The sequence below is a fragment of the Strigops habroptila genome, chromosome 7 (genome assembly GCF_004027225.2).
Source record: "Strigops habroptila isolate Jane chromosome 7, bStrHab1.2.pri, whole genome shotgun sequence".
Taxonomy (NCBI): Eukaryota; Metazoa; Chordata; class Aves; order Psittaciformes; family Psittacidae; genus Strigops; species Strigops habroptila.
This window is the reverse complement of record NC_044283.2, coordinates 11,384,049-11,411,393: the sequence shown is the minus strand read 5'-3', so window position 1 is coordinate 11,411,393 and position 27,345 is coordinate 11,384,049. Positions and strand designations below refer to the sequence as shown.

The window sequence follows — 27,345 nt, the reverse complement described above, 5'->3', positions numbered from 1 at the left end:
GTAGATCCAACAGGGAGCCACAGATGCAAATTCCACTCACTCAAGGGCTTGAGCGCCACAAATGTAACCCCAGCCTTTGCATGGACAGCTCTGATCAGGTTCACAAAGGCACGGACAGACACTGCAATCAGGTTCAGAATCTGGAGTGTGAATACCAAGTGAAAAGCCCTGAACAAGAAACCTGCCCCAGAGGGCAGAGAGGATTTTAGACACATCCTCATCTTCAGCTCTCCGTGCCCCATGCGCATGTGCCCCATTCCCAGTGCTTTAATCCTTGCATTTAGCCCACAGCGACCATGCCAGAAAACATTTTTTCTGCCTGCTTTCCAAATCCCATTCTCTATAAAGGGATGTAGCTGCAATGCAGCAGGTCAGATCCAAAGCCTACTTAAATACATTCGTTTTGGTTGATGATCACTAAGGAATTTGTCAACAATGTGGAGTGCTGTTCTGAAAGTAAAATAGATAAAGGCAAAGTCATCATTAGAAGTGTGATGCTGTTGGCCTTCACCCTGTTCTCAGCGAAGCCCACCAATAAAATTATTATTGATCTCAGTGAAAGACTTTCAACAGCATTAATTTCATATCTGAACTCAGCCAAAGTTTTGATCTTAGCAATTTCCTCATCACTACCAGTTCAGCCTTTTCCCTGTTTGCCTAAGGTTACAATTTCTCATCAGTAACATCTGAAATGAAATTATGTCCCTCAGCTCATTTTAATACCAAGAAACAAACCAGAAAGATTGTTTTGTTTTATTGGAATACATCTAAACTAATTTATATTCTTTATATTGCTTAGTTCCACATAAGTAGCTCCAAAATTTTAAGAATCAATTTACAAAAACCCACTGGACTCTATGCCTGTTTCTGCTCTGCAGCTCTGTGGCTGCCTGATAATCACTCCTAGCACCTCCACCAGCTACTCAAGCCACATTCCTGCCAGTCTCCTCATCTTTAGGGCTTTAAGATATAGACAGCCATAACCCTAAATCAGAAATTGGCATTTTGGTGCTATTTCCTCTTCCCAGGCCTGTAGCACTGACCAGGCTGCACCCCTGCTCAGCTGATATTTGCTCCATCTGTGTTATTGAAAGGAGGAGGGGAACAAACACATTCCCTGGCTTGGAAATGACCAAATGTTTAGAACTGGGAAAAAACAGTTTAGAAGGAATTTCCATGGCTCATTTCTCTTTCCATTGACTGGTACAAACTGAATAATAGTAACAACAATGCCTGCTTGTTATAGCAACACCAAAAAGCAAAAGCAAGATAAAATAATGTAGAAAACAACAGTTCATTTTGCTAGCCAAGCCACAATGAATCACCCCTAATCGTTAATTGAATTATAATTTGCTAACTTTCCACTATATGAAATGGTGTTTCTAAAAGGATTGCAAACAATAATTTAAAGACCTTTCCAAAGGTTTTCTTTCTTTTTTACGTTGTATTCTACAGTATATAGAAATGTCTTAACTCTGAACTATAAAAATGAACTCCTGTTTTTTACTTGCTTCGCTTAACTTGGCATTAAGAAAGCGTTAGCTCTTGTTTTATTGCAGTCATACAGTTACTTCAAATATATATAGGTATTGACATTATTGAAGTGCTGGTGCTAAAGTCACACTACCTTACACAGGTGCAAATCAGTTAACTTTGGTGAAGTTGTCACAGCATTTCTTCTTAGATTCAGTTACATCCATACAAATCTAACTGTGCTTCACCCCCGTCAGATACATTAGCATGTTGCCTCTTTTCACATTCAGACTACAGAATTTCTGCAATCAATTATCTTTCAACACCACATTCATAGGAGAAACGTGTTACATTCACACAAACACAATCCCAGAGCGTACAGCCACTGTGCTACTTCTTGCACAGTCCTGCAACTAACAGTTCTGCCATTGATGGATACATTTCTGAGCTATATATGCACAACATCTTTTTGACCGAGGTTTGGGTTGCTTCATTTGCGACCTGCCAACTTATTCAGACAGCAAATGATTTTTATGTCAAATTGAGTATTTTGGTTTGAAGCTTTATATTCACCTTTTGCAGATAGAAGGGGAAGAAACAACATCAACTGATAAAATTGTGTCTTATTTACAAACTAAGTATATTGCAGACCATTTTCCCAGGGAATGTAGAGAAATGCAGTTCAGTAAAGAATGGATGAAAATGCAATGCCAAATCCCATGTTAATCTCACTCCCCTGATTTCAACAGGGTTGAAACACAAAGTTCATCGTGCTGTGGGAACAGTTTGTGGGATATGTGTGGTCTGGGGACAGGAAATGCTGGAGTGTGCTGGCCCCATCCGGCCTCTGTACCCAGGTGGCTTTTGCACAGAGACCTTAGTTTAGAGGAGGTGAGAGAAACTGATTGCCAAGGTCTGGTCCCAGTGCTATGTCAGAGTGAGGTTGTGGTGAGCACAAACAGAAGATGCCATGGTCTGCACATTGCCTGTATGTGCTTAGCTTACAAGGAAAGAAGGAAAAAGAGCAGGCTCAGGGGGACCTCATCACAGTGTCGCACTATTTAAAGAGCAGCTACAATAAGGATCAAGGCTCTCCCTTCACAAGGAGCCACATGGAGGAAAAAAAAAGAGACAATGGGTACAAGTTGCAATGGGAGAGGTTTCATCTTGATGTAAGAAAGAAACTTCTCACAGTGAGAACAATCATGTCCTGAAACAATGTCCCCAGGAACATGGTGGAGTCCCCATTGCTAGGAGTTTTCAAGATGCACTGGAAAGGGTGCTAGATAATCTCATCTAGGTTCCCTTTACCATGAAAGGTTGAACCAGGTGCTCTTTTGAGGTCCCTTGCAACCTAGCTCTGTAAATAAATGCAGCCCTGCATGATGAAAAACGTGATTCAGAAATTCATTTCTGTTCCCCAAGGGGGAAAACTGAAATATGGTTGGAGGAAAGCACCGAAGAACACTTTGGAAGTCAAAAAAAGAGAAAACAGAAGGAACTGTTTTGATTACTTACTTAATCTAAACTGGCTTTTAGTTTCACTGGGACTGAACCTGGTAAATCCTCACATTCCATGCAACAAATGCAATTAAACTAAAATTGTAGCCAAGGCCGGGTGAACACCAGATAGCTCTGCAAACGCATTACAAAACCTTTATTTTCGTCTGTCTCAAGAGAAGCCTTTATCTCTGTGCTTAACACAGAAAAGCCTAGCGAGTTGCTGTGACATGGAGACTGGCAGCCCCACTGGGCAGATGTAGGTCGCTCCTCTGCGCAAGGGGAAGGAAACAGGGAGCTTCATCTGGCTGCAAGCTGCTCCAATTGCCAATAATCCTACCAATTCAAGTCTTTAATAATGACCTACTAAGATGACAGTTACGTAGGATACTATTCCTTGACCTATATGCTGCTGAAGCAAGGCTCAGTCTGTTGGGCCATCGCTGATGCAGCTGTCCTGGTTCATGGACTCAGCTCATGACACTACATGTTTTACTGCATCCCCTTCTTGCTGTACGCATGGCTCTGAGGCTGTATTCACAGTCACTACTCCTTAACCACTTCAAGCTTCCTTCTGCTTCCCCAAAGGATAACTGCTTATGTATGGTTTTGATCTATGCCTTGATCACTCCTGTTCAGCCAGTTGGCAATATGTAGAAGCACGACAAATTCTGCACAGCCAAATCTTGGGGACCACGGGACATGGAGATGCATCCCACACACAGCCAGCAAGGAAACTGGGTGCCAGTCCCCAGTAAGCACACACACCCCTCACCAAACCCACACACAGTTTAAGATGACAGGACAGACTGTGGATATCAAGTTTTGGGCTCAGCCATGGGACACTGCCCAGCAGCCAACTTACTTGCAACCAGCCCTGTTTATCCCTAATTTCTCTCGATTTTCCCACAAATGCCCCTCCTTGACCCAACTTGATGCCTTCTTTCCCCACCTTCAGTCCTTCTCCTGGACATCTCCCTTCTTCACGCTTTCCTTCCACCAGCCCTGGGGTTCCCCATGGCGCCAGAGGAGGCGAGCCTCCCTTACTGTTTTGTAGGGCTGCAGAACATGGAAGCTCTTTTTACTCTTCCCCACTGCAGATCATACCAAAGGAGCATCAGGGCACAATCTGGCTCTTCTCTACTCACGTATCACACAAATATTGTTTTTAACGAGAGAAAAGTCCAACTTCAGTTCAATTCAACACACAGAAAGAGCAAGAGATCCATGCTACCACAGCACATTTCCAGTGTTGATTTCAAAAACAGAATATAAGCAAAGATAATTCTCCTCGTAGTCCAAATACTCATAAAGTAAATGGTGACTCAGTCAGTAAATACCCTTTCTATGGCATCCCATTTCTCTCTATCATTTAGAGTGACAGCCCTGCTCACTGGATTAGAAAAGGACAATTCTGCTTTGTAATGAATGAAATCAACATTCGCTCTAGTATGACTCTCTTTTCTGCACCGCTAAGCACTATCAGTATCTGTACTTCAAAACCTTTTGGTTTTAACAGTGTTCCTGTAGGAACAGGCCTGAATTTCAAGAAGTTATTTTGCTTTTCTGGTACTCTCTTAAAACATAGACATGAATGAAGCACTAATTGAGCTACCTAGGAAAAACATAGTCTAATAAAGTTATTCTGATCAAGCCGGAAGAAGTGACTATCAATTTTATATTTGAGGCATGATATGCAACTCCATGAAAAGACCAGTGAGGTCCTGAGGGTATGAAAAATGATAGGATGTGATTGAATTATCTCAGTAATACAGTTTCTTACATAAGAGCTAGAAAAACGTCACAGTAAGGGGCTAGCGCATTAAGTAAGCAAAGCACTAGGAACAATGCCTTAATGTGATCCAATCTTTACATTTGTAATAATTTTAGCTACAACTGTCACTGGGGATGTGCAAAATGAGACATCTTCTGGAAGTGCTTCTCTTTGCTGATTAATCAACTTGCTTGCACAAGCCTGTCAGAGGTTAGGTGCCAAAAGCGTAAGTCTCTAAATTAGCTACTGTGACTTGCAGAAACCCTTAATTCGACCTAGCTTCCAGACTCACTCATTCTCACAACATTATTCATATTGTCAATCATAAATCAGTACCATTTCTTTAAGCTAGTCTAGTAGTAATACTTTCCTGTATCATTAAGCAAGAAAAGTAAGTGCTATCTCAATTTTAGTCCCTCTTCTAACACTGAGCTGAAACAGAGTTGAAAAGTGTGGTTTGAATTTCAGTCTGGAAGATGGGAATGACATGCACTTATGCCCCAAGCAGCTTGATGACCCCCATCATGTCACAGTTTCACTGTCTGACACCATGCTGACAACCCAAAGCAGAGAGGTTTTAACACCATGCATTGTATGACTGATTTCATAACGACAATGCTTTTAGACAGCTTTACATTTCCAGAGCACTGTAAAGACTAACATGGCGTCTTTTCCAGCTGCAGTTGTAATCATCAAAGTGATGATGTAATCACCACTTCTTCAACTCTATGAAAACATGAATTTCATACAAATACAGAGATCGGGTAAAACTCCATCCTTCCCTTGTTTGCTAGGGTGGGAGTCATCTCGCTTAACTTTGAGCATCCAGACATTAGGAAAGTAGTTAAAGTAGGTTCCCACTATCATAAAAGAGACAAAACTCCCACCATGAAGTCCACCACTGCCACCATAGGCTGGCACAGAACTCTGGAAGTGCCTCCTTTCCACTCAGTGTTGGACTAGCTCGGGCTAGACACCTAATGTTGAGATATCAAAAGTCAGATGAGATACATCCAAACCTGAGCACATAACTGCTCACTGTTTTCTGTGCTTGTTTAAAATTCTTGTTGTGATTGTGAGTTTCTTTATTTCCTATGCAATCCATGTCTGAATATCCTAGATCCCACTGTTACTCAGCTGCCAGCTCTCCTGATCTTCCTCATCAATGCTTCAGTGATTCCAGAGTGGGAGCCCTGTAAACATGTGAAAATCTTATCCTTCATTAGGAACAGAAAAATACAGCTTTCTAACACCACATGTCAAGTTATTGGAGAATTGTGTTTAATCATTTTAAACAAATATGGGTTTTGAAAGTCAGATATTCTAACAATTTGGGGAGGCTGAGAACACTTCAGTATCAACTGTCAATCCATTACTTCAGCAATACCCTGTACCATTTTCTTCCTTTCTGTGTTATTTTCCCCCTTTGAGTACCTCTACATAAATATAAACTTTTAATTGTGAATTACACCAATTATTGTATATTTTGTCTTCTTCTAGCCTTTCTTTGATTTTCCTCTGCAGACATGAATCCATTAACAGTCTTTCATATTTTGGATGTTCATGCTAGTCAAGTGTATGCCAGTATGAACGTAAACAAAGAATGAAAAATATTAGCAGTGTTTTAGCTGTATTAATACAATATTGATTAATATTAGCTATATTGAAGTCAACTGGAATACGCCTATGTATAAAGTCAAAGACCTTCATAGATATTTAACTTGTTGGGTTTGGCAGATAACACTACAAAAGGATCATAATTACTTTGTATATCTATAGATGCCAGCTTTTGTTTCCTGAAATGCCAATAGCAATGCAAGTTTAATCAGAAGAAAGTAATACCCAAACAAAATCACTTAGCAAGAACATTGCATATGAAACAATGTGCAACTGTATTTTATTCAAACTAAAGGTATTATATGTAACGGTTTAAGCATTGCTCTTAGGTAAGAATTAATAGTATGTGGCATTGTATAATAAAAATGAAACATCTTTAATCTCTAAGCTATTAAAATTAGGCTAAGGGAAGAAGAAAGTCTCTTTCTGAGCAAGTATTCCCACCATGTTACAAACTTATTTCCAGATTCTGATTACACAAGTTCAGGATATAACCAAATATTAAATAAACAGGCAAACTGAGTCTGTAATGTAGACTTGTATCAAAACTTTACAGAATAAGTGAAAAAGAAGGAAAGAAAAAGAAAGCCACCTCTTTTAGAGGAAGGTTTGTAAAACAATAGAAAACTTCTGCATATAAACAGCTGGGAACTGCTGGCAAACACGGGTACTGCCCTGAGGACAGAAAGGAAGGACCAGGGGAAAGGCAAAACCCACTGATTACTAATCCCAATGGGAAGAGCAGAGCAACAGGTTCTCTAAAGTGGAGAAACAGCTGAAAAGGTGTTTCTGAATCAGGAGATTGCCTCCTGGGTGTTGGCCCTTCTATTCACAACAAAACTGGCCTTTCTTAATTTTCTTGTCTTAAGAAAATATAGTTTGGCAAGAAACACCAGCATTTGTTCTCAATTCTTCCTCTTAACCAAAATAATTAAAAGTGCCCCAAATGCCAGCTAACCATTTGTGAAAAAAGAAGCAATACTATGTCATTCCGTGATTACTATTATCTAAAAAGCTAAGATTTTTTGATAATATAGTCTTTGGTCAAGATGGTGTCATGGAGGTTTTCTATACAGATAGTAATAATATTATCTTTACTAATAAATACACCACTAATACAGTGCCATTCAGTATGGCACTTAGGAAAGCAGCAGAATCCCTGCACCTCTAGTTCAAGAACATTTTCTGCTGTGCTTTACAATTTGTTGCTTTTAAGCCTTCATTTAACTTTCTTTCAAATTGCAGGTCAAATGCATCACCTAATTCATGCCATCAGACCAAATACTGACAGCCTGCTAGCACAGTTATACCTATATAAATGTAATCAACACTTATTTATGAATTAATAAGGCCAATTCCAGTTGTGAGGTCCACTTAGCAGCAGAGAAGGGTAAAGTAAAATTGGTGTAAATCATCTCTTTGTCCCCTGGGTAGGCAGCCTATGTACCAAACACTATAGCGCTATAACAGCACTATAGCACTGTAACAGCAGTCCCCAAGGACCCACCAGCAGACTGACAGATTTCCTACTTCCATATTTGTTCTGTTAATAATTATCAGAAACTGGGAAAAGACAGAAAATACACTATCAACCAACCTGAAAGTTACCAAGACATTCATTCTGTATGTTCCCTTTTCAATCAGTGAGATTACATTTGTACATAGGTAGAATTATAACAATTGTTTTAAAGTATACTCTACTCACACAGTAAGATTTAATTATTTTACTTTAAGCACTGATCCAAAACCTTTCAAATATAGCCAGACCTACTCAAAGACTTTAATGCTTATAGGCTAATTCTAAATGCTGATATGTATCATTTATTGGTTTTATGATGAGGTATGGACATAATTAGAAAATGTAGCTTTTTAAACCTGAAATTGCTCTCATCTTTAAAAAAAGCTCATTTTCTTCAACATCTTTTTTCTATCATTTTACAGACAGTTTTATACTAATGAGATTCTACCTCTTCTATCTAGGAATTCACTGTATATTTTACATTCAGTCCACAAGAACATAATAGTCCCAAGATTCAACTTTAAATCAATACACTATCTTAAATTTGGCCTAGTTGTATTAACAACATATTAAATTAAAAATGACAAGCTAAGTACTCTACTATGCAGAAAATCTACAGAATATTGGAAATGTATTGTCTTTATTCTCAGGTCAGCTGTACAAGAGATTAGATCTTTTAATTATCTGCCACAGAATGGCAAATAGAAGCCTTGAATCCACTCAGCTGTTCAGTTTGTGACCTGGAGAATTAAATCTGACCCCTCACAAAGTACATCTAAGCATCACGCACACCCCGACACATAGCTATGGTTTTAAAACAGCAATGTAACTCTCAGCTGGTATATTGTTATGCTACAGAGTAACTGAGTTTCCACTGAAAATGTACGTGTGTCTATATATTTTTTGGAAGTGCTGCATTTGAGTCCCAGAAGCACTGCACTGCTGTCCTACTCTAGCTTTAAGCACAATTTTAACCATGCCATAGTCAAGTTTAGCACTCTCACGTGCTATATTTAGAACCACAGAATAATTTAGGTTGGAAGGCACCTCTGGAGGTCATCCAGTCCAGCCTCCTGCTCAGTGTGGAGGCAACTAGATCAGGTTGCTCAGGGCCTTGTCCCATCCATATCCGAAAACCTGCAAGGATGGAAGGCTACCACTTCCCTGGACAACCCAGTCCAGTGCTTCACCACCTTCTTGGGAATTTTGTTTCCCCTTATCTAATCAGAACTTGCTGTGCCACAAGCAGTCATGGTGTTGACTCTCATCCTTTTGCCATGGACCTCTGAGTCTGGGTCCACCTTGCCTACAGCCCACCAGCAGGAACACAAAGACAGTGATTTTCCCCCTTAGCCTCCTGAAGGAGCCTGGCTCCAGCAGCTTCTCTTCCTAAACCCAGCCTGTGACCATCCAGGCAGTCTGCCCATGGACCTGCTCCACTTCATTCCAGTGGCAGGACCCCGGCATGACAATAAACCAGACCTTCTGTCTAACATCCCTCTCTAACATGAACATCATCACAAGTGAGTGAGGGCACACGTTTTAAAGTGGGGTCATTAAAATTTGCGTTCTAAACTCATATTAAGCATCTATCAAAAAGTGACCTGATGTTCATCAGTGCTGCCGAGCACCTTTAACTTGCAGCATCTTTGCCCATCCAGGAGTTTTTACAAGGCAACCTTCATCATATGACATACCATAAGTAATAAAGCAAAACTTTACTCTCTGGATCTGCCATAAGGAACTTGAGATGTCCTGGGGTGGGGGGTGTCAACAATTCTGAACACGTATCTTTAGACCATTGGATTCTAGCAGAATTGAAGCTAATTTTAGGCACACTCCTGTATAAAAAATATGAACGACTTTTCTTCAGATACAAATGTCAGAATAAATTTCTTGTCCCTTAGTGCTATCAATCACAACGAATACGCAGATTTTCAGCAGTCTGGCCTGAGGGCTGACCCTGAGAATTCGGAAGGAATTTCATTACAATCCTACAAACCAAGTATCAGACATACAATGACCTCAGTGATCACCCCACCAAAAAGCCACAGTGAAGCAGAGAAACCGCGCTGTCTTTTTGAATCTAAGCATACACCAAACATACTAAGATGGTTTACAAAGTTACATATTCAACACTGCAATTTGCCTTAGAAGTAGAGATTTTGTTGTAACAGTAAATACCAATCCCACTTAACCACATATCCCATGGGTCACAGGCACTACTGCACAGGTATCCCGTTTCCAGCCTTTACACCCTGTGCAGATTCCTCACAATTTAAAGAACAGGCAGTGTGATTAACGCCGCTAATCTGGCTGCATTTTGGATTTTGGCTGACTCTTTGACATGGGAGCTCTGGGAGTTTTGATTTCAATATAAGAAGTATTGTTAAGTCTCACCATTTCATCACAGCCTTGAAATACTTGATGTTTTAAATTAAGTACCATCACTGCGAGATAAGTGATTATGCAGCAATCTGTTCTTTATTTCTTTTCTTATTTTAATTCAGTTCTAGCTGTCATAGTTGCGGAAAAAGGTTAAAGGCTTTTAACATTTCAAAAGGTCTCCTCGTCCCTTTCCTGTATGAACAACATAAAATCCAAATAGTTACAAAGAGGCTTCAACTTGTGTCCTGGTTTATGACTACAGATGCTACTGCTTGTGATTTCTCCCTTTTCTTGTGTGTGTACACAGCCTAATTGATAGATCTCAGGGATATGCACAAGGGTTTTGCTTCTCCTTGTATACTATCTTGTAAACTGATTTTTCTAAGCAGTGGTTTTGGGGTTTTTTAAATAATCTAAGTTCATTCCTAGAGATACACAATACTTTGCAGCAAGAATGCCAACGACACAGGTTTTGCTGCAAAGCTACCTTCCCAGGATGTTGGGAAGAGCAGACAAAGTAAGCAGGGCAGTTCCACTCACCGATGTAGCCCCAATGACATGAAAAAGTATTAAGAGAAAAAAAGACTTGCACAGCAAGTGATATTCTTCTTGGAAGCACCAGAAATGGCCCCTTCATTCCACTTACTGAGTTTACCACTCTCATGGTGGAAATAGGACATTGGTGACAATGCCTGTAGATGAGCATCTCCTACTAAACCAAGGCAGGGGCCCAAAGCATGTCACCAACATGACAAGTATCAAGGGACCCAAAACTGGCCTCCAGCCACAACTTGGAGCAAATCCTGACCTGCTGGATCGGTCCATGTGTCTTTTGCCATAACACTTAATTTTCCAGCCCATAGCCAACTGACAGAGCAGATGTCACCAGGATGACTTAATGCAGTAAGCTGCTATTTGTTAAATTCTGATGTGGAAAATGTGTCACACTAAATAGTTTAGTATGTTAATGTACCATTGCAGCAACCTACAGCAAACTTCTATAATTTTATTCTAGACATATTTGCTTACTGATTTTATTTAAAATCATAACTAAAACCTGTTTTCTCGGTTTCTACCTGCATTTTTAAGTGTACTCTTAATTTCACCTTTAGTTTTTTCAAGGTGAATGAACAGAACTATTATCTCAAATAATTTAATGGCCTAGCATATTCTACCTACAATTCCTTTGCATTAAAGAACGTAAACCCGATGCGGCCTTCCAGAATTAGTTGCTTTGTCAATAATTTGCAGCACAATAGTTCATATATGAGGGGACTCCTGGGGGGTTCAATGTTAAGGAACAACATGGAATCATAGAATGGTTTGGGTTGGAAAGGACCTTAAGTTTATCTAATTCCAACCCCCTGCCATAGGCAGGGACACTTCACACTAGCCCATGTCACCCAAGGCTCTGCCCAACCTGGCCAAAACCTGACCAAAGCTATACTTGGAATTGGTCTCTGAGTAATATTATCAGTAAAAATCTCTGAAATCTAAAAATATTCTTATTTGAATCAAACTTTTAAATAAAAAAAATTCAAATTTTCAATTCTAATTAAGGAGCAGTTTTAATAACTACAGCATGAAGTTTTATTTCTTATATTAGTAAGTAGTTCCTTATGCTTCAATGGGACTATACACATGACAGTGTATCTAGTCTTGAATTTGAAAATTGTTCATCTCAGAAACATGTTAGGAATCAATTTTAGAATACCTTTTAAAGCATTACGATGAGCACTACAAATGAGGAATTCCAAGCTGTAACCATGAATAATGGCCATTTCAATCTAAAAGCACAGTATAATGCCTGCTAAATTTAACTCTTTTGTGGATTTGCATTGGATGTTGTGGAGCCTTATTAGCTTGACAAACTGTAAGCATGTATTAGTAAAATTAATCCCCTTGCATGTAGCTGCACTCTTTTGATAACTCAGCATCCCTAGCATTAGCGCTTCTGGTTTCTTGAGACTCTATGGGCACACATAAGACAAATTTAATGTGCCAGTGTCTTGCCCTGATGCTCTGCCAAGGCACATTTTGACACGCATTCCCTATGGGGGCTGCAGGCTTCAGGGCTGGCTGCTGTTTCATCGGTGGCTTCATGTCAACAGCTCTGAAAATAACCCACTTGAATTTCTTAAAATAAACTATAATATATTAATTTTGGAGTACATATTTCAAAATCTAGCTTCTGAAACATACAATGCTGTGGTTTGAAGTCCAGTTAAAGCCAATTATTGCATGATATTGAGGATTTCCTGCAAAGAAATACCTTTAATACCTTTTTGCATTTTTATTTACACCAGGCCAATTCAACTTGATGGTGGTCATAAGAACACTCCTCACCAACAAGACTGCAGTGACCCATATGCACAACAAGTGCAGGCACAACCCATTGTGAGCCGCCTCTGGAACAAAGGCCAAACACTGGGAAAAAGGCTTCAGACAACACAGAAGCTGAAATGGGCTTGTTCAGCAACGCAGTTCTTCATAACCACCCTATGCCAGAGCTGTGCTGGTCCCTGGTGGACACCCCCCGGTGTTAATGGTTCTCATTGTGACGATGTTCTTTCCCCCAAGGATTAAATTATACCAATGGTTACACTCTTCTGGAATAATGAAACGACCAAAACCCATCCTTGCACATGGCAGAGGGTTGGAACTAGGTGATCTTCAGCGTCCCTTCCAACCCTAACCATTCAAAGAATCTATGAATATAGGAACTTGATACTTTTCTACAGAGAGCATTAGGGGTCAATCAGTGTGATGCACTTCAGTCAGATTTTTCTTAAGATGAACTTGGTTGTTTCGATGTCTTTTTAACAGAAGCGCTACGTGTGGCTTGGAGTAGGTCCACTTTATCTAGACAAATGTACCCAGTAAACAAACTTGACTGAGTACAGGCCCTGAAATAATCTTCACCCAATAACTAAACTTTCAGCTCACCAGGGGATACAAAAGCTGACGTGTTATCGGTCTAATACGGAAAGGATCACAAATATTTTCCAAATTACCTATTGTATTCATGTGATTGTAACTGATGAAAGCTGCAGAAATTGAAAAATTGGAAAGTTAACTCCATCCCAGCTCAACTACCCAGCTGGGAAAGGGAGATGGGCAAGCAGAGAGAAAAGCAGGGGCTTTTCCATCTTTCTGCACGTATCTGTAACGTGGGCCTTTGGGGAAATATTAACATAAGCCTGCCTCTAGAGGAAGGAGCTGCATGTGATCTCTTTGACATATTACGTCACCTTTAAAGAGCTTTAAACAACTGGCAAGTGACAGTGGCAGCTGCTGGCAGGGGTCTGCAGGGACAGGCGTCACTGTGGGCTGCACAGATTCCTTGGTGGGGCTGCACGCTTGCAGCTTGGCTGCCAGTACATGCAGCCTCTTCCTACCATGTAAAAATAAAAACCCCAACATTTTCCAGGGTTAGGTTCTTATGGAATTATTTTTATGTGTGTGTTTTACACGTGCAGTCTTATCTGGTGGGTGACATCAGTTCCAACCTTGATTACTTTTTGGAATGCATTCTTCTAGTGGATATGATCCAGAAACAAAAAGCAAGGAAGGGGGAGTATTTAGGCTGCCTGAGGCATGGAGTTAACAGCAGGAAACTGGCTTTGTTGCAGTTGGTTTTTACAAGCCCAACTCTTCCCTCCTTTCTTCATTCAACAAGCTAAGGACCACATATTTTTCAAAACTGAGACAAAAATGGAAAACAAATTAAGCTTTCATTTTCCTTTCTTACTTCTGTAGACAAAAGAACATGGCCACTCACACCAATACTAAAAATAACCCAAAATGTATTAAGCCTTATACACATGAAATCACAGTGACCTAACGGATGCAACATTTGATTCAGGCTTTCATATTCCAGTTTCTTTTTCCTCTTGACTAATCCTACCAAAGTCACAAATCTCTTCTCAGTTCTCCTGTGTGTACAACCAAATGCCCTTCTCTTGTGAGAGCTTTGCAGTCACTTGACCAAAAATGCCGTTAAAAAGCTACATGTCTTTGTTAAAAACACACAGTACCATAATGAAATTTTGCCAAAGAGAAATCCTGACACTAGAGAACATAAACATAAAAAGTGATACATTCAACCAAAAAAAGGAAGGAGTTCCTGCAAAACATGGCAGAGTTTTCCTAAAGAGATGTTATCTTTCAGCTTGGGACTAAAAATAGTATGGTTGCTTATACATACAAACAGTACAACAAGTTGGAGACAGCACTTCCTCCCAAAAGTTTACAAACAACGTAAAAGGCAGTCAGACGAAATGGAGGGAATATAACAGCAATTACCCTACTAATTATATTTTTTTGTATTTAAGTTTTCCAATTTTTTATTGCATTAATTTCTTTATGCTGTAAAACTTTAGGATGCCTAAAGCATGCAACGAAAAGTCTAAATACATTGATAAAAAAGTCTTTAACACTGACAGAGATGCAATGGTCATCTCTGAAGCATCAGAAAAGATTTCTGCCTAGAGACAAAACACACATAGGGTGCCTTGTTTATGGGCCAGTACAACAGCTCTCTTGGATGTGTAGCTCAATGTCCATCCAGAGTCCTCCCTCCCTCCTGCTCAAGTGCTATACATAGCTGTCAAGCTGAAATGCCAAAGAGCCTGTGACCAATATAGGTTCTTTGGTAACTGTTAATTCTTCATAGTACCATAATATCAACGCAGTGGAAATTCTTTCCATATCATAGTTTGTTTTTTTTCCATAGCACAACTACCATAATTTCCCTAGAAAATTGATGGGGGCTGCCTGTTAAACTTCAGTCTTTTGCCTTCCAGCACAAGCCATGACCTGCCGCCCAGATCCACAGCACGGAGCCACAGAGCATGCTAGGAGTAGGAAGCTTGCTCTAACACATCAAGGTTTGCTATTTAACCACTGCTAAACTCTTTGTAACCTGCACTGGATGCATGACTTCTTAAGATACATTCACCATTCACAGGTTCACTTATGAAAAATAGGTTCAATTAAATAGAAAACAATTTTAAGAAAAATATATATAAACCGGTACCGCATTTTCTAAGCAGCAGAGTGATTACTACAGAAATGGGCTATCAAGAGAAGCGATAGGTTCATTATCAAATCATAGAATCCTAGAATGGTTTGGGTTGGAAAAGGCCTTAAGATCATCTAGTTCCAACCCCCCTGCCATGGGCAGGGACACCCTGCACTGGACCAGGTTGCTCAAGGTCCTGTCCTACCTGGCCTTAAACACTGCCGGGGATGGAGCATTCACAACTTCCTTGAGGAACCTGTTCCAGTGCCTCACCACCCTCACAGTAAAGAATTATCTTTAATTGTCTTCAGGGAAGACAGCTCTGGTTTTGCAAACAACTCAGTATTGGGATACGTGAGTGAAAACAACCAGTTGTACCAGAGAAGTGGTAGAAGATTAAGACAGTTTAGCAACTGAATTTGACCCATCACCTAGATAATGTCATAAAAATAGTTTAGATAAATAACTAGAATTAAAGATGAATTTCAGAACTGAAATTAGTGAGCTTTCTGATGCCCACAGTGCAAACGGCTTATACTGAAAGTTTCCATCACTCTATTAAATACATAATTACTGACCTCAGGAAACATGTGTGAGATCAAAATTGCCAGGACTGAAGCTGGGAATACCTCCAATATATAGCATTCCTATATATTTCCAAAAATATAAAGTACATTCCTATTGAGAAAGGCTCTGAGAAGCTGCATTTTTCTAATTCATAACAGGACAGGTAAATCAAGAAAGTATCCAACCAGCATTATGGCAGCTCCTGACAGCTCTAGCTTAACAGCCAGGCTGCTTCTGCCAACTTAAATTTGCAGCTTGTGCTGTTTGCTGCTTTCTAAAATAGGCATAACTATGGCATGCTTCTAGATCTATGTAGATCTTACATGCTTCAGAGACAAGACGCAGAAAGCCCAGAAGAGCATTTCTTCCGAGCTCGCAGCATCACCCTAACATCAATCTCATTTTCTTTGCAGGACACTGACCATATTATTCCCACAGAAAATCAACCTTGACCTTGGAAAAGAGCTCAGACATATCATAAGCTAAAATTGTAGAGCTATGAAATGTGAAATGGGTGCCTATCACTTCAGCAGGTTTCCTGAAAATGTAGCATATCACTTAAATCCAGAAAGATTATTTAACCCAAAGTTTAGAAAAACAGGAATTAAGAGTCCTTAGCACAACCTAGGTTTTATTCTTAGGTCAAATCCAATTAATAATACAGACGCAATCAAATCTACAGTAGACTAACTGGGAAGCTCTATTAAGATATTAAGCTTTATTAAGATACAAGTTTATTGTAAGGCTGGCTTTCTGCAGGCAATGAAATTCAGGCCACACAACCAAAAATGAGCTAAAATTCAGCAGTTGAGGTGATGCATCACTTAGTACCACCTTGAAAAACATTCAAAACCAAGACGGTCACCAATAGCCACTGTTACCATTAGTTTGCAGGTCAGGACAATGGGCACAGCTGGACACAGGCTACTGATCCACACAGACCTTTATTCTGAGCTGGTACAGACAGTGTTATGATCTGAAATAATGACAATATATACAGCAAACTGAAACACAAAGGAGAGAAGCCTTAAAGAAGATGCTGGAAAAGCTTTGGTGTTCTCACAGCCAACAAGACACTAAGACAGCCTCTGAAATGCTTGTTATCTTAGTTGGGTACCATGAAAAGCTGTGGCTAGAATAAAAATGTTAAAATGTTAACATCTAATTCTGTACTAAGGCACATAAATAAATGTCCTGGTTTCAGAGTGACAAAACACTCTGCAGTTCACAGTGATTTCACCCGTGGGTGAGGGATGCTTAGCACTTCTCAAAGTCCCAGCATGAACAGAGAAGCCAGATGTTCACACCAAACTCTCTGAGTCAAGGAGGGGCTCTTGCAGCTGCATACGCATAACCCACAGAAGTCTGCATGTTTAGGCAACTGTTCAGCAGACCGGTGGTACATAAATCCTGTTTCTCCACAGAGATTGATGCAGGAGAGCTTACAAACCTTCATAGGTGAAGCTGACACTAGTTTTTTCCCAATTTTGAGCTGTCAAAACAAAGCCAGGAAGAACGGCTGGTGAATGGCCTCACAGAACAATCAAGATTAATTGCAGTCATGCTTAAGGATGGCTTCAGATACCCACAGACAAGTTTGGACCAGATGCCCAGAGGTCCAACTCAACAGCAAGTCAGTCTTCAAAGGTAGGTCAGGTTGTCAGGCATTTGCCAATCCAGTTTTGAACATCTGAGGCTGGAGATTTCACAGGCTCTCTGGGCACCTTCCTCCAGGGTTCAGGTGCTCTCAGTGATTGTTCTTTTCCTTACAACCAGCAGGAATTTCCCTTGGTACACCTCCTGACTGTTGCCTCTTGCCCTTTTCAAGCACCTGTGAAAGCAGCTTGGCTCCATCTTCCCTCTACACACCCATTAGGGGGTTGAAGACCACAATTCAACTCCCCTTGGGTTTATATTCTCCAGATGGAACAAAAGCAGACCTCTCTTTACATGACACACTCAAGTGATGCACACAGCAGCTCCTCTCACCACACTCACTGCATTAGCCCTGGTAGGATTTGGGGCTGGACTCTGTTGACGAAGTGGGTGGAAAGGCTGTACCCAAGTGTACACTATTAGTCACAGAGAGATTCAAGACAGCACACAAACCAACGCTGCTCTCTTATCATCAGTATTTACCTACCACCTGTGCTCAGGCACACTTCTGTCACTGCTCCAAAGCAGGGTTTTCTTTAGTCTGAGCAGCACAGGAGGGGCTGAACACACCAAGGCTCAGACCATGAGCAACAACCCTACAATTGGCACTCTCTGAGCCTGACTTACAGCCAGGTTAACAGACAGAACAGAGAGCATATGTGCAAGTCACAGGGGTGAGGTGTTGGAGTCACTGCCAGACACTCGCTACAACTTGCGGTACATACGCAGCCCCAGCTGTTCCCGATTGCCTTGTTTCCCAGTTATGGGATTTGGCTGCAAACCTTTTTCCATTCCTGTCTTCCTGTCATCAGGGGTAACAGTGGCAACACAGCCCACTTACATAGTTCCCTTTGGTCTCTGTGCCCTACACAATGCAACCTTAAAGATTAGACCTTCTGTATCTGCGTTGCATCTAAAATTGTAACCAAGCGATTGCTTTAATGCTGCTGGTGTTGCTCTAGAAACACTGGAGCAATGCAAACCCTGCAACACTCCACAGAGCCAAACGTGCCAGCTGAACTCTACCAAAAATCCTCAGTAGGCTGTTACAACATAAAGAACAGAAATACCTGTTTGACTTGCAGGTCTCAGCTAAGTCTGCAATACTGCGAACATGAAGAAAAGAAAGGTAAAGAATTTGTAAACAGAGCAAAGTAAACGAAAGTAACCAAGATTAAAATAAAAAGGAAACTGTGAAGCATATCTCATGGCTTCTAGAGCATAAGCGAATTTCAAGCTGCAATACGTGCAGCAATCTGGGATTTATAAATGTACATCAATAAACTCTCTTGACAGAGGTCAAAATAAGTCAAGAAAAAAACAAAGTGGTTTGTGATCGAGAACTCTCCAAATTATTCACTGCATATAAAACTGCCGTTTCATTTGGTCCCACTTAGCGTTCGTTGCTCAGCAGAGAAGATCCCAGTATATATTTAGATATCAACTAGTAAACTGCCTTATGTATTATTCTGAAATTCCCTGCTATACATGAAACCTCAAGTCCCCTGTGAAGGGAAGGAGGTATATGACCTATTTTCTAAAGTGACAAAAGCTCTTGCATGACACTCGAGCAGAACAGGTTCTGTGGCTTCTTCTTCATATGATATGCATCAAACTAACTCCTACTTCACCAAGGATTTCACAATACGAACAATGTCACAGGGATTCAATTTACTTTGTCATCGTCTGAAACAGACTTTAACAGGGGAAGTTCAGGTTAGATATAAGGAAGAAGTTCTTTACTGTGATGGTGGTGAGGCACTGGAATGGGTTGTCCAAAGAAGCAGTAAATGCTCCATCCCTGGCAGTGTTCAAGGCCAGGCTGGACAGAGCCTTGGGTGACATGGTCTAGTGTGAGGTGTCCCTGCCCATGGCAGGGGGGTTGAAACTATATGATCTTAAGGTCCTTTCCAACCCAAACCATTCTATGATTCTATGAACACAACAACTGTATGCTTAGTGCTCCACATTTATACTATATCCAGTTATTTCCCTCGATAAACCCATACTAGAGAGTGCCCCATGCTAGAAAACAAATGACAGAAGAGCGACTTGAAAACTTCCAAGGAACTGGCCGCTGCATTTGTGAGTAGCTACTATACACTAACAACCAAAATACCACACTAGTAAAAAAAATTTGTATTACAAGAACATTAAAGTCTCTTTAAATATCACTAGTGATTTCTTACAATTCAAGAATGTTTATTTTTTATGGACAATTGCATTTAGACTTTGTTTTCCTTCCTTCAACTACAGGTAAAGCAACTTGTCCTACAGAAGCAGGAGAATCTCCAAAATAGAGTTATTGATCAATTTGACTAACACCAGTAGAAGAATTACTTGCTTTTACAGAGAAAGGGAGAAAAAATGGCTCCTAAAGCAGGCAGAAATATTCACTGAATCGAGTTTATATTCCTCTCACATTCCTTTTCCGAAATGGAAAAATAAATAATCGTGCTTCATGCAAAACAATGTTCCATCTAGATTTCAGAGCACGAATATCAACTAATAAGCTGTGAAAGAAAACATCCCAACATTTCAGACGATAGCAGTTAAGGACCTTGACACATTGCTAATGGATCTTGACACGGGGAATAATCTAAATTCAGAAATATTTTCCCTAAGGTTATATTTAAGGATGCAGACAGCGAGCCAGGAAATTGTCCAATAATCTCAAGGGCCCATCCACTACCCTGCACCTGACACCAGGCTCATGCAGAGACACAGCTCTGCTGACTCTCTCATCCAGGCACTTCCAGAGCTCTGCTTTGTAAAGCCCCCAAGCAGCACAGCCCATTTCCAAGCAAATATGTTTAATTCATTATTGTGAGTGCTGGATGCTCGGTTTGAGAGCCCGAGGTCCAAAGGTGAGTTAATATCACCAGCAATCCCCTAGCTGGACTGGAAAATGCAGCAGTGCGCTTAAAAGTTAACAACAGTCAAGAGAGATGTGATTCCATTGCTAAAAGCCTGAATTCGTGTAGTGTGGAGTGGGGATGATTCATCAAATTAGGCAAAACTAAAATTATGGTTTCCTCACTTCTCCTTGAATGTTGGCCAGCCCATTGCATAGAAGAAGGCAAGAAAGGGAAAAGTTGATCTCAGTAGCCATGCTTTGAATAATTTTTCAATTTCTTTATATTTCCTAGCCCTCTATGTTTTTATGACAAAGTTGGTTATTGGGCATTAAGTACATAAGCCATTAATGTCCTGAGAAGCAAAAATTAAAGTACACTGACTTTAACATCATATTACAATAGCAGTCAGATGTGTAAAGACATCAGCCACAAAGGATGCCTGTTACTATACAGATGCTGTGCTGCAAACAGGCAAGCTGGCAAGAAATAGACCTTGCTCAGAAAGCCCAATATCTGTTCTGTTCTTTTAAAGCAGAACCAGTTACCTTTCCAGGGATTTGCTGCAGCGCTGGGACAGCACATGAAGGCCTGTGGCAGCCAGGACGTCCTGTAGTCTCAAGTTACCAGCTGATGTACCATCACCTATTTCTTCTGACCTATTTCATCCTCTCATAACCGTGCTATACATTCTTACAATCCAAGAACATGATGCCATTTAACAGATGTCATACACTGAGCTATAATCTTTTTCTAAAGAGCTGTAAAGAAGAATCTTCAACCAAAACCTCAGGAAATATGTGTCATTACTCATTTTTTCAGGGAAACATGGCTAAAATGGCAATGAAATGGAGTAGTTCTACTTCTGTTTAATTACAAAACTTGGAGCATTGCATGTTATAATCTGCACGTGTTCATTAGGTGCAGAAATCCAAAGCATGTCGAGCCCTTGCTGTTCCTATCTAGTCAATGCTCTCTTCTTCTAGTGTTCAAAATGAAGGGCTGAAAGTAAAACACTGTAACTAACTGTATATATACTACAGTCTGAAACAGTCGTACTATTGTCTCCAGAGATGATTCCTATCATCATAACTGTATGTGAACACTGAAAAGGAATTAAGCAGGTCCCAAGCAGAGCAGGATCCTGTGTGACAAGCCAGCATAACCTCTTTTGTAACCAGAATCACTGTGTTTCTGCTCTGTTTGGGTTGTGACACTCCATTAGCTGTTCTCTGATCCATGCCATCAAATTCTCCCTTTAATATAATAGTTTAAAGACTAAATAGCCATGTGAATTTGTGTCATGACATTTAATTTAATCTAAGATAATTCACCTCCTATGTAATTAGCACCAACTTACCCTATTTCTGGGAATTGATGGGAACCTCATTTTATCAATATCAGATTTTTAACTTACTCTATTCTTCTTGCTGTGACTTCAAGATGACAAAGAACCGAAATATTACACTGATAACCATGTTATAAACACAAAAGTACATTTAGAATCCTAAAAGCACAGCCATGCCATGTAAATCTCTGAAGTATTAAAAAGGAGTGAACAGGCTCTTTCTTAGAAATAGCTTCAGCCGAGATCAATGCTAAGTATATGGAAGGCAGCTGAGGAAAATCACACGCAGAAAAATCTAATTACAACACAGAATCACAGAACAGTTTGAGTTGAAGGGACCTTAAAGATCATCCAGTTCCAACCCCTTGCCATGGGCAGGGACACCTCCCACTAGACCAGGTTGCTCAAAGCCCCGTCCAACCTGGCCTTGAACACTGACATGGATGGGGCTTTCAGAATTTCCTTGAGCAACCTGTTCCAGTGCCTCACCACCCTCACAGTAAAGAACTTCTTCCTTATATTCAACCTAAAATGTTCCCCGTTTCAGTTTGAACCCATTACCCCTTGTCCTATCACTACACTAATAACACATTTGAGCTGTGTTTTACTATGCCACATGATCATATGCTTTCTAGATTTAAAATGATAGCATGGGTCTGCAACCCATTAATGCAGAATAATGGTTCAAAGTATGTACTACTGAGCCACTTGAAATTATATTACCTGTATCTATATATGACAAACAAATCATGTTTACCAAATATAAGCATTTCTATATCTAATGCTAAATCTCATGGTTAAAACAGCAAGGCAGCGTTGCAGGGTATCCTGAAACCCTCTTGACACAGAGAGCTAATGACGTGTTGCATCAGCAGAAGAGGGGACACAGACTGAGCAAAGGTTTCTGGAGCAACAAGCACAGACCCACAACATTTTACTCCATCTCAAGACTAACAGGAAGAGCGGGTATTTCTCCTGGATTACCAAACAGTGCAGCAATCCCTTGAACCTTGTGTGGGGCTGATTTTAAGACCACATTGCACTCTTATTTTCTTTGCAGGACCAGAAACATCTTTCTGTTACAGTAAACATCAAACTTTGAATTATAGCCTTTCCATAGTAATTTTGGTATAAATCTTTTGGAAACAGTGATTTTAGTCAAATTGTGGCATTGAATTTGCTGTATACTTGCCCCATTGATGTTAATGGAAAATTTCCATTGATTTTGCAGAGTAGATGTGGGCTCCTCACATTTACCATTAAAATCGATTGTAAATAATTTTACATGTCCACATGGACATACCAAATCAAAATTTGGGAACATCAAAGCTGAACCTATACTTAAATCCAATACTCCCCAAAGTGCTGGTTATTCTTTCAAATGAGAGCTCAGAACTCTCAGGGGTTTTTTCCACTCTCTTTTCCCAGGATGTTATTTTTATCTTGGCACTGTTCATTTTTGCTATTTCATTTACACCATGTTTGGTGCAATTACAGAGATAGAATTGTGTCAAGTCTCCTCTGCACTAGACTGTTATGCACTAACTCTACTACTGGGTTTATAACTTTACTATCTATTTGATTGGCTTTTTAAATCATACAGAGATACAACTTTGGACTTTAATATTCCCTCTACCAGCCTCAGTTCTACCACTACAGAATTTAAACGTTTCACAGTATTTCATATTCTCCAGTTCCAAATTACAGATGGGTAACTGGATTCTGTGCTGGAGTTTAATCATCTCCATTGCAGATGTATGCCACCATCTGCGTTAACCATCTCTATTCTCCTCAACGACAGAGAACAGACCCAGGATTTCCAGCACATGATTCAGTCCACCCTGCAACACACGCTTACTCTGCTCTAGCCTGCACCCATAGGCACCTGCCTTGGCCTGCACACTTCCCCAGAGAGGACATTTCATCTACAGACCCTGTGAGAACGTGGATGATGAGCACGCATGGAACCATCTACACCTTCAGTGGACCTGAACAAATGCCAAACTAGGTTCTTAGCTGAGGACTCTGGCAGGTGCCTGACCCCAGGTCTCACACTGCTCTAGCAGGGAGCTTGTTTTCCTTGTTATTTGCGCTAGGCTCTCGTTTGGCTCACTGTGAGGATGTGAAATGATTAAGCATGTTGACATACAGAACCACCACATAATTGTAGCTATTCAATGTGTCCCTGTTGTTGTGGCAGAGGGTATATTTAGCAGCTACAGTTACCCTCAGAAACGAAATACACAATCAACTCCCAAAGCTTCCCTCTTCCCCACAGGCACAACCCTGTATTTGCCTTAAGGACTATAATATTTTGCCATCAGCTGTGCTCTGAAGTAACCACCCCCCGCTGCCACACCACGCAGATGAACGCTGAACCGCCGGAAAACACAATTCCAAGTCAGTTCTCAAATTCTGCACGTATCACAGGATAAATTACTTCTGTATCACCCTGGGCAACTGGATCCCTCCGGGTGTCAAATCCCGCCTAGGGCTCCATGAAACCTCCGCGATTTTCACCTTCTCTATCACCAGCAGCAGAGGCCGAGCTTTTAACCCAAATACCCCCGCCTGAAGAGCCCCGTCGCTCCCATCCCTGGGGTGCCAGGCAGCGAGCGAACAGCACCCTTCCAGCCAACCTCACCGCGGGGCCGGGGCGACACAGACACCCCCCAGCCGAGCCGTAGGGTGCCGCCGGTGCGGGGGGGGGGGAGGGGAGAAAGGCCAGACACGGGTCCCCGCCGCTGCGGCCGGCCAAGCCGGTCCCGCGGGGGTCCCCGCCGGGGTGCGGACGACGCCCGGGGCTGGGGCGGCCCGGCCGGAGCCCCCCGCGCAGGGTCCGGGCACCGCGGCGGCAGCCGCAGCTCCTCTCGGCCGGCAGCGCCCGCGGCTGCGGCAGCTCCCCCCGAGCTACGCGCACATACACACGCGTATTTAATATGGTTTTAGGTTATCAGTGTCCAGCCGGCTCCTCCCGCCTGCACCGCGGGCAGCACTGCACAGCAACGCGACGGACCCCAGCGGGGCAGCGGCAACGTCCCCCTCCCAAAGCACACAGGGGACCCGCAGGAGCTGCCCCCCGCGGCCGCCTACCTGTGCCGGTGCTCATGGCGCGCAGGAGGCGCCGCGCCCGCCACTGCTGCTCCCGCTGCTGCCGCCGCCCGTCACTGAGCCCCCGCGGGCGGCACCATCCCCGCCCGCCGCCGCGCAGCCCGCAGCGGGCAGCGCCGCCGCGCTCCGCCCCTCGACGGCAGGTGCCGCGGAACGGCGCGGAGCGGCGCGGCGGGCACCTTGGGAAGTGTAGGCAGCCCCCCTCCGTGCCGTGCTGCGTACCGGGGGGGACTTCGGCCCTTCCGCTTCTGCGGGCAAAGCTGCTGCAGTTGCCCCTCCGCCAGTCCTCGACAGCAGCAACTTCCCTAGCATCTCAAGAGCCGCAGTCTGAGCTCACCTTGCCCGCCACCCCTCCATTTAATCCCACCGTGCTCGGGTCGTGAGGTCTTTCCCTGCGTGTTCATGCTCGACCTTGTGCTCGGTTTGTATGATGCCCGAGCAAGGCAAATTAGCGCACAGGTGCTTTAGCATGTCCCCAGAAGGGCCAGGGAATGACGGGTATAATGTTCGCAGCGTTCCTCGGCTCAGCCCAGGCTCCAGGCAGCGCTGCACCGCACAGGCGGCGTTTAGCACTAGGTCTAGTTGTTCAGAGTGGAAAGTACTGCTCTCTGGAGCAGGTGAATGCTCGCTCATCCTTCATATTTGAAAGTACAAGGAGGCACAATGTTTTATTAAAGCCAGCTTGTTCAGTATTTCATCAATCTGAAAATCTATTGTAGTTCTGGAGGAAATAATGTTTAAAAAACCCCAAACAGCTGTTCTAACAAACCCAGAAGGAGCTAGTCACAGTCAGGTAAACGTATTGCACAGCTCCTCTGATGCTGACTTCGGACTGGGTTCAGGGTAGCTTGGAGTTACTGTAACAGCCATGAGGAAACAGGGTGTGAAGATTTGCTGTGCATGTACATCAGTGTGCTTATTATGCTCTTTTCCAGCAACAGGTATCTGAAAGTTAAAATTTAACTAATAGTTGTAATCATAAAAACCTGCAGAACTTTCCTATCCAACACCAGTGACTGAAGTAAGATTAGCCCTGTAGCAGTGTTTATATGTCTTGAATTCATAGAGACTCGTGGTCCTTGGCCCTGTGTTGGTGTGAACTGAGAACCCCTGGAGATAATCGTTGCCATTGGGAAGTATGTGGACCTGCACTCAGAGCAGCTGTATGGAATCAGACAATCCAGCCCAGTTTCCCATTCCTGACAGTCACCAGCTGAGGGGACTTCCTGTGCCAGGTGTGTGTTCTTTGTGTTGAAGAACCTTCCATGGATTTTCTGCCATTATCTTGTCCTGTTGTTGTTTGAACCCATGAACACTTCATGCAACTACAACATCCTGTGCGAGGGATTTCACAGCTGAACTATGTGTCGCGTGAAGAACTATCTGCTTTTGTTTCCATCCTGCTATTTACTATCTTTATTTGATGCCTGCTCCTTCTTGTCATAGAAGAAATAGCAAACATATCATTCCCTATTCACTTTCTCTGTGTCAGTCATGAATTTACACTGCTCTACCAGATTCCACCCTTCACTCCTACTCAAATTAGTCATTCCTTAAAACTAGTGACTTGTAAGTTTAGTGCCATGCTGCTATCTGTTGCTTTCTGTCCTTTGTTTCGGAGTTGCATTATTGATTCTTTAGCATTATGTTCACTAAGCACTTTTATCACCTGTTTTCCATCCTGCAATCTTCTACCACCCATTTTCCATTGAAAGGTCTCCTGAGCTGCCCAGCTGTACTGATGCATGCAGCTGAGTTACATTTGGCCTTGTGGAACTTCATTAAGATGCAGATGATGCATGAATATCCATGTGTGTATGTATGTTACATATCCCACTAGTAGAAATGTGTAGAGCACCTCAGTTGTGGCTGTGCACCAGATGGATATCTTGCCTGTTTGCATTCATTCCAAAGAGATCTGGCTTCCAGCATCACTGCAATTTTTGTTTTAATGAACTATCTTTGCATATAATAGCCATCATGAGTTCAAGACAATCTTTGAATGATGCTAGTAGGCCTGTGGCTAGGCAGAAGTGTTGTTTTAAAAGCTAAATTAAACATAACTTGTATTGAAGGTGGTGGGCCTGCAATCCATACTACATATAGTGAAATTGAAACAGCTGTGGGCTTTAAGGCTGCTGAAGGGTAGTTTGAGCCTTCAGCTGGGCAGCAGTGCAGAAGGAGACTGCATGCTAAAGCCTTTTCTTATTCATTGCAGTGGCCACAAGAGGATTCAGGGCGTTCTCTCTACCAGTCACAGAAACAACTGAAAAGCCCAGGTTACTACACAAATACTCAAAGTGCCTACATGGTGCCAGACTTTAGGGGACACTATGAGAAACAGGTCATGGACTTCAAAGTTTTCCTTGTTTAAGACAATGCCAACTGCCACAAGCTTAATTAGGAGATTCCATGACCCAATGCAATAATCATGCTCTGCCACTGGTAAGCCCCCATTACTCCAACCAATGAACCAGGGAGTAATCATAAATGACACTAGCATTACTTGCAAAG

At 41.9% G+C, this 27,345-nt stretch overlaps 1 protein-coding gene across 8 annotated transcripts in view; it reads right to left on the bottom strand.

Annotated features, from left to right (window-relative positions):
- ABLIM2 (actin binding LIM protein family member 2) overlaps positions 1-24,949 on the bottom strand; it is a 136,016-nt gene extending 111,067 nt beyond the window's left edge. For all 8 annotated transcript variants that reach the window (XM_030491446.1, XM_030491449.1, XM_030491447.1 and 5 more), the window contains exon 1: positions 24,814-24,949. In XM_030491446.1, coding sequence (XP_030347306.1) covers positions 24,814-24,829 — 16 coding nt within the window. In that variant the 5' untranslated portion in view covers positions 24,830-24,949. The remainder of the gene's footprint in view (positions 1-24,813) is intronic.
- Positions 24,950-27,345: the final 2,396 nt, after the last annotated feature.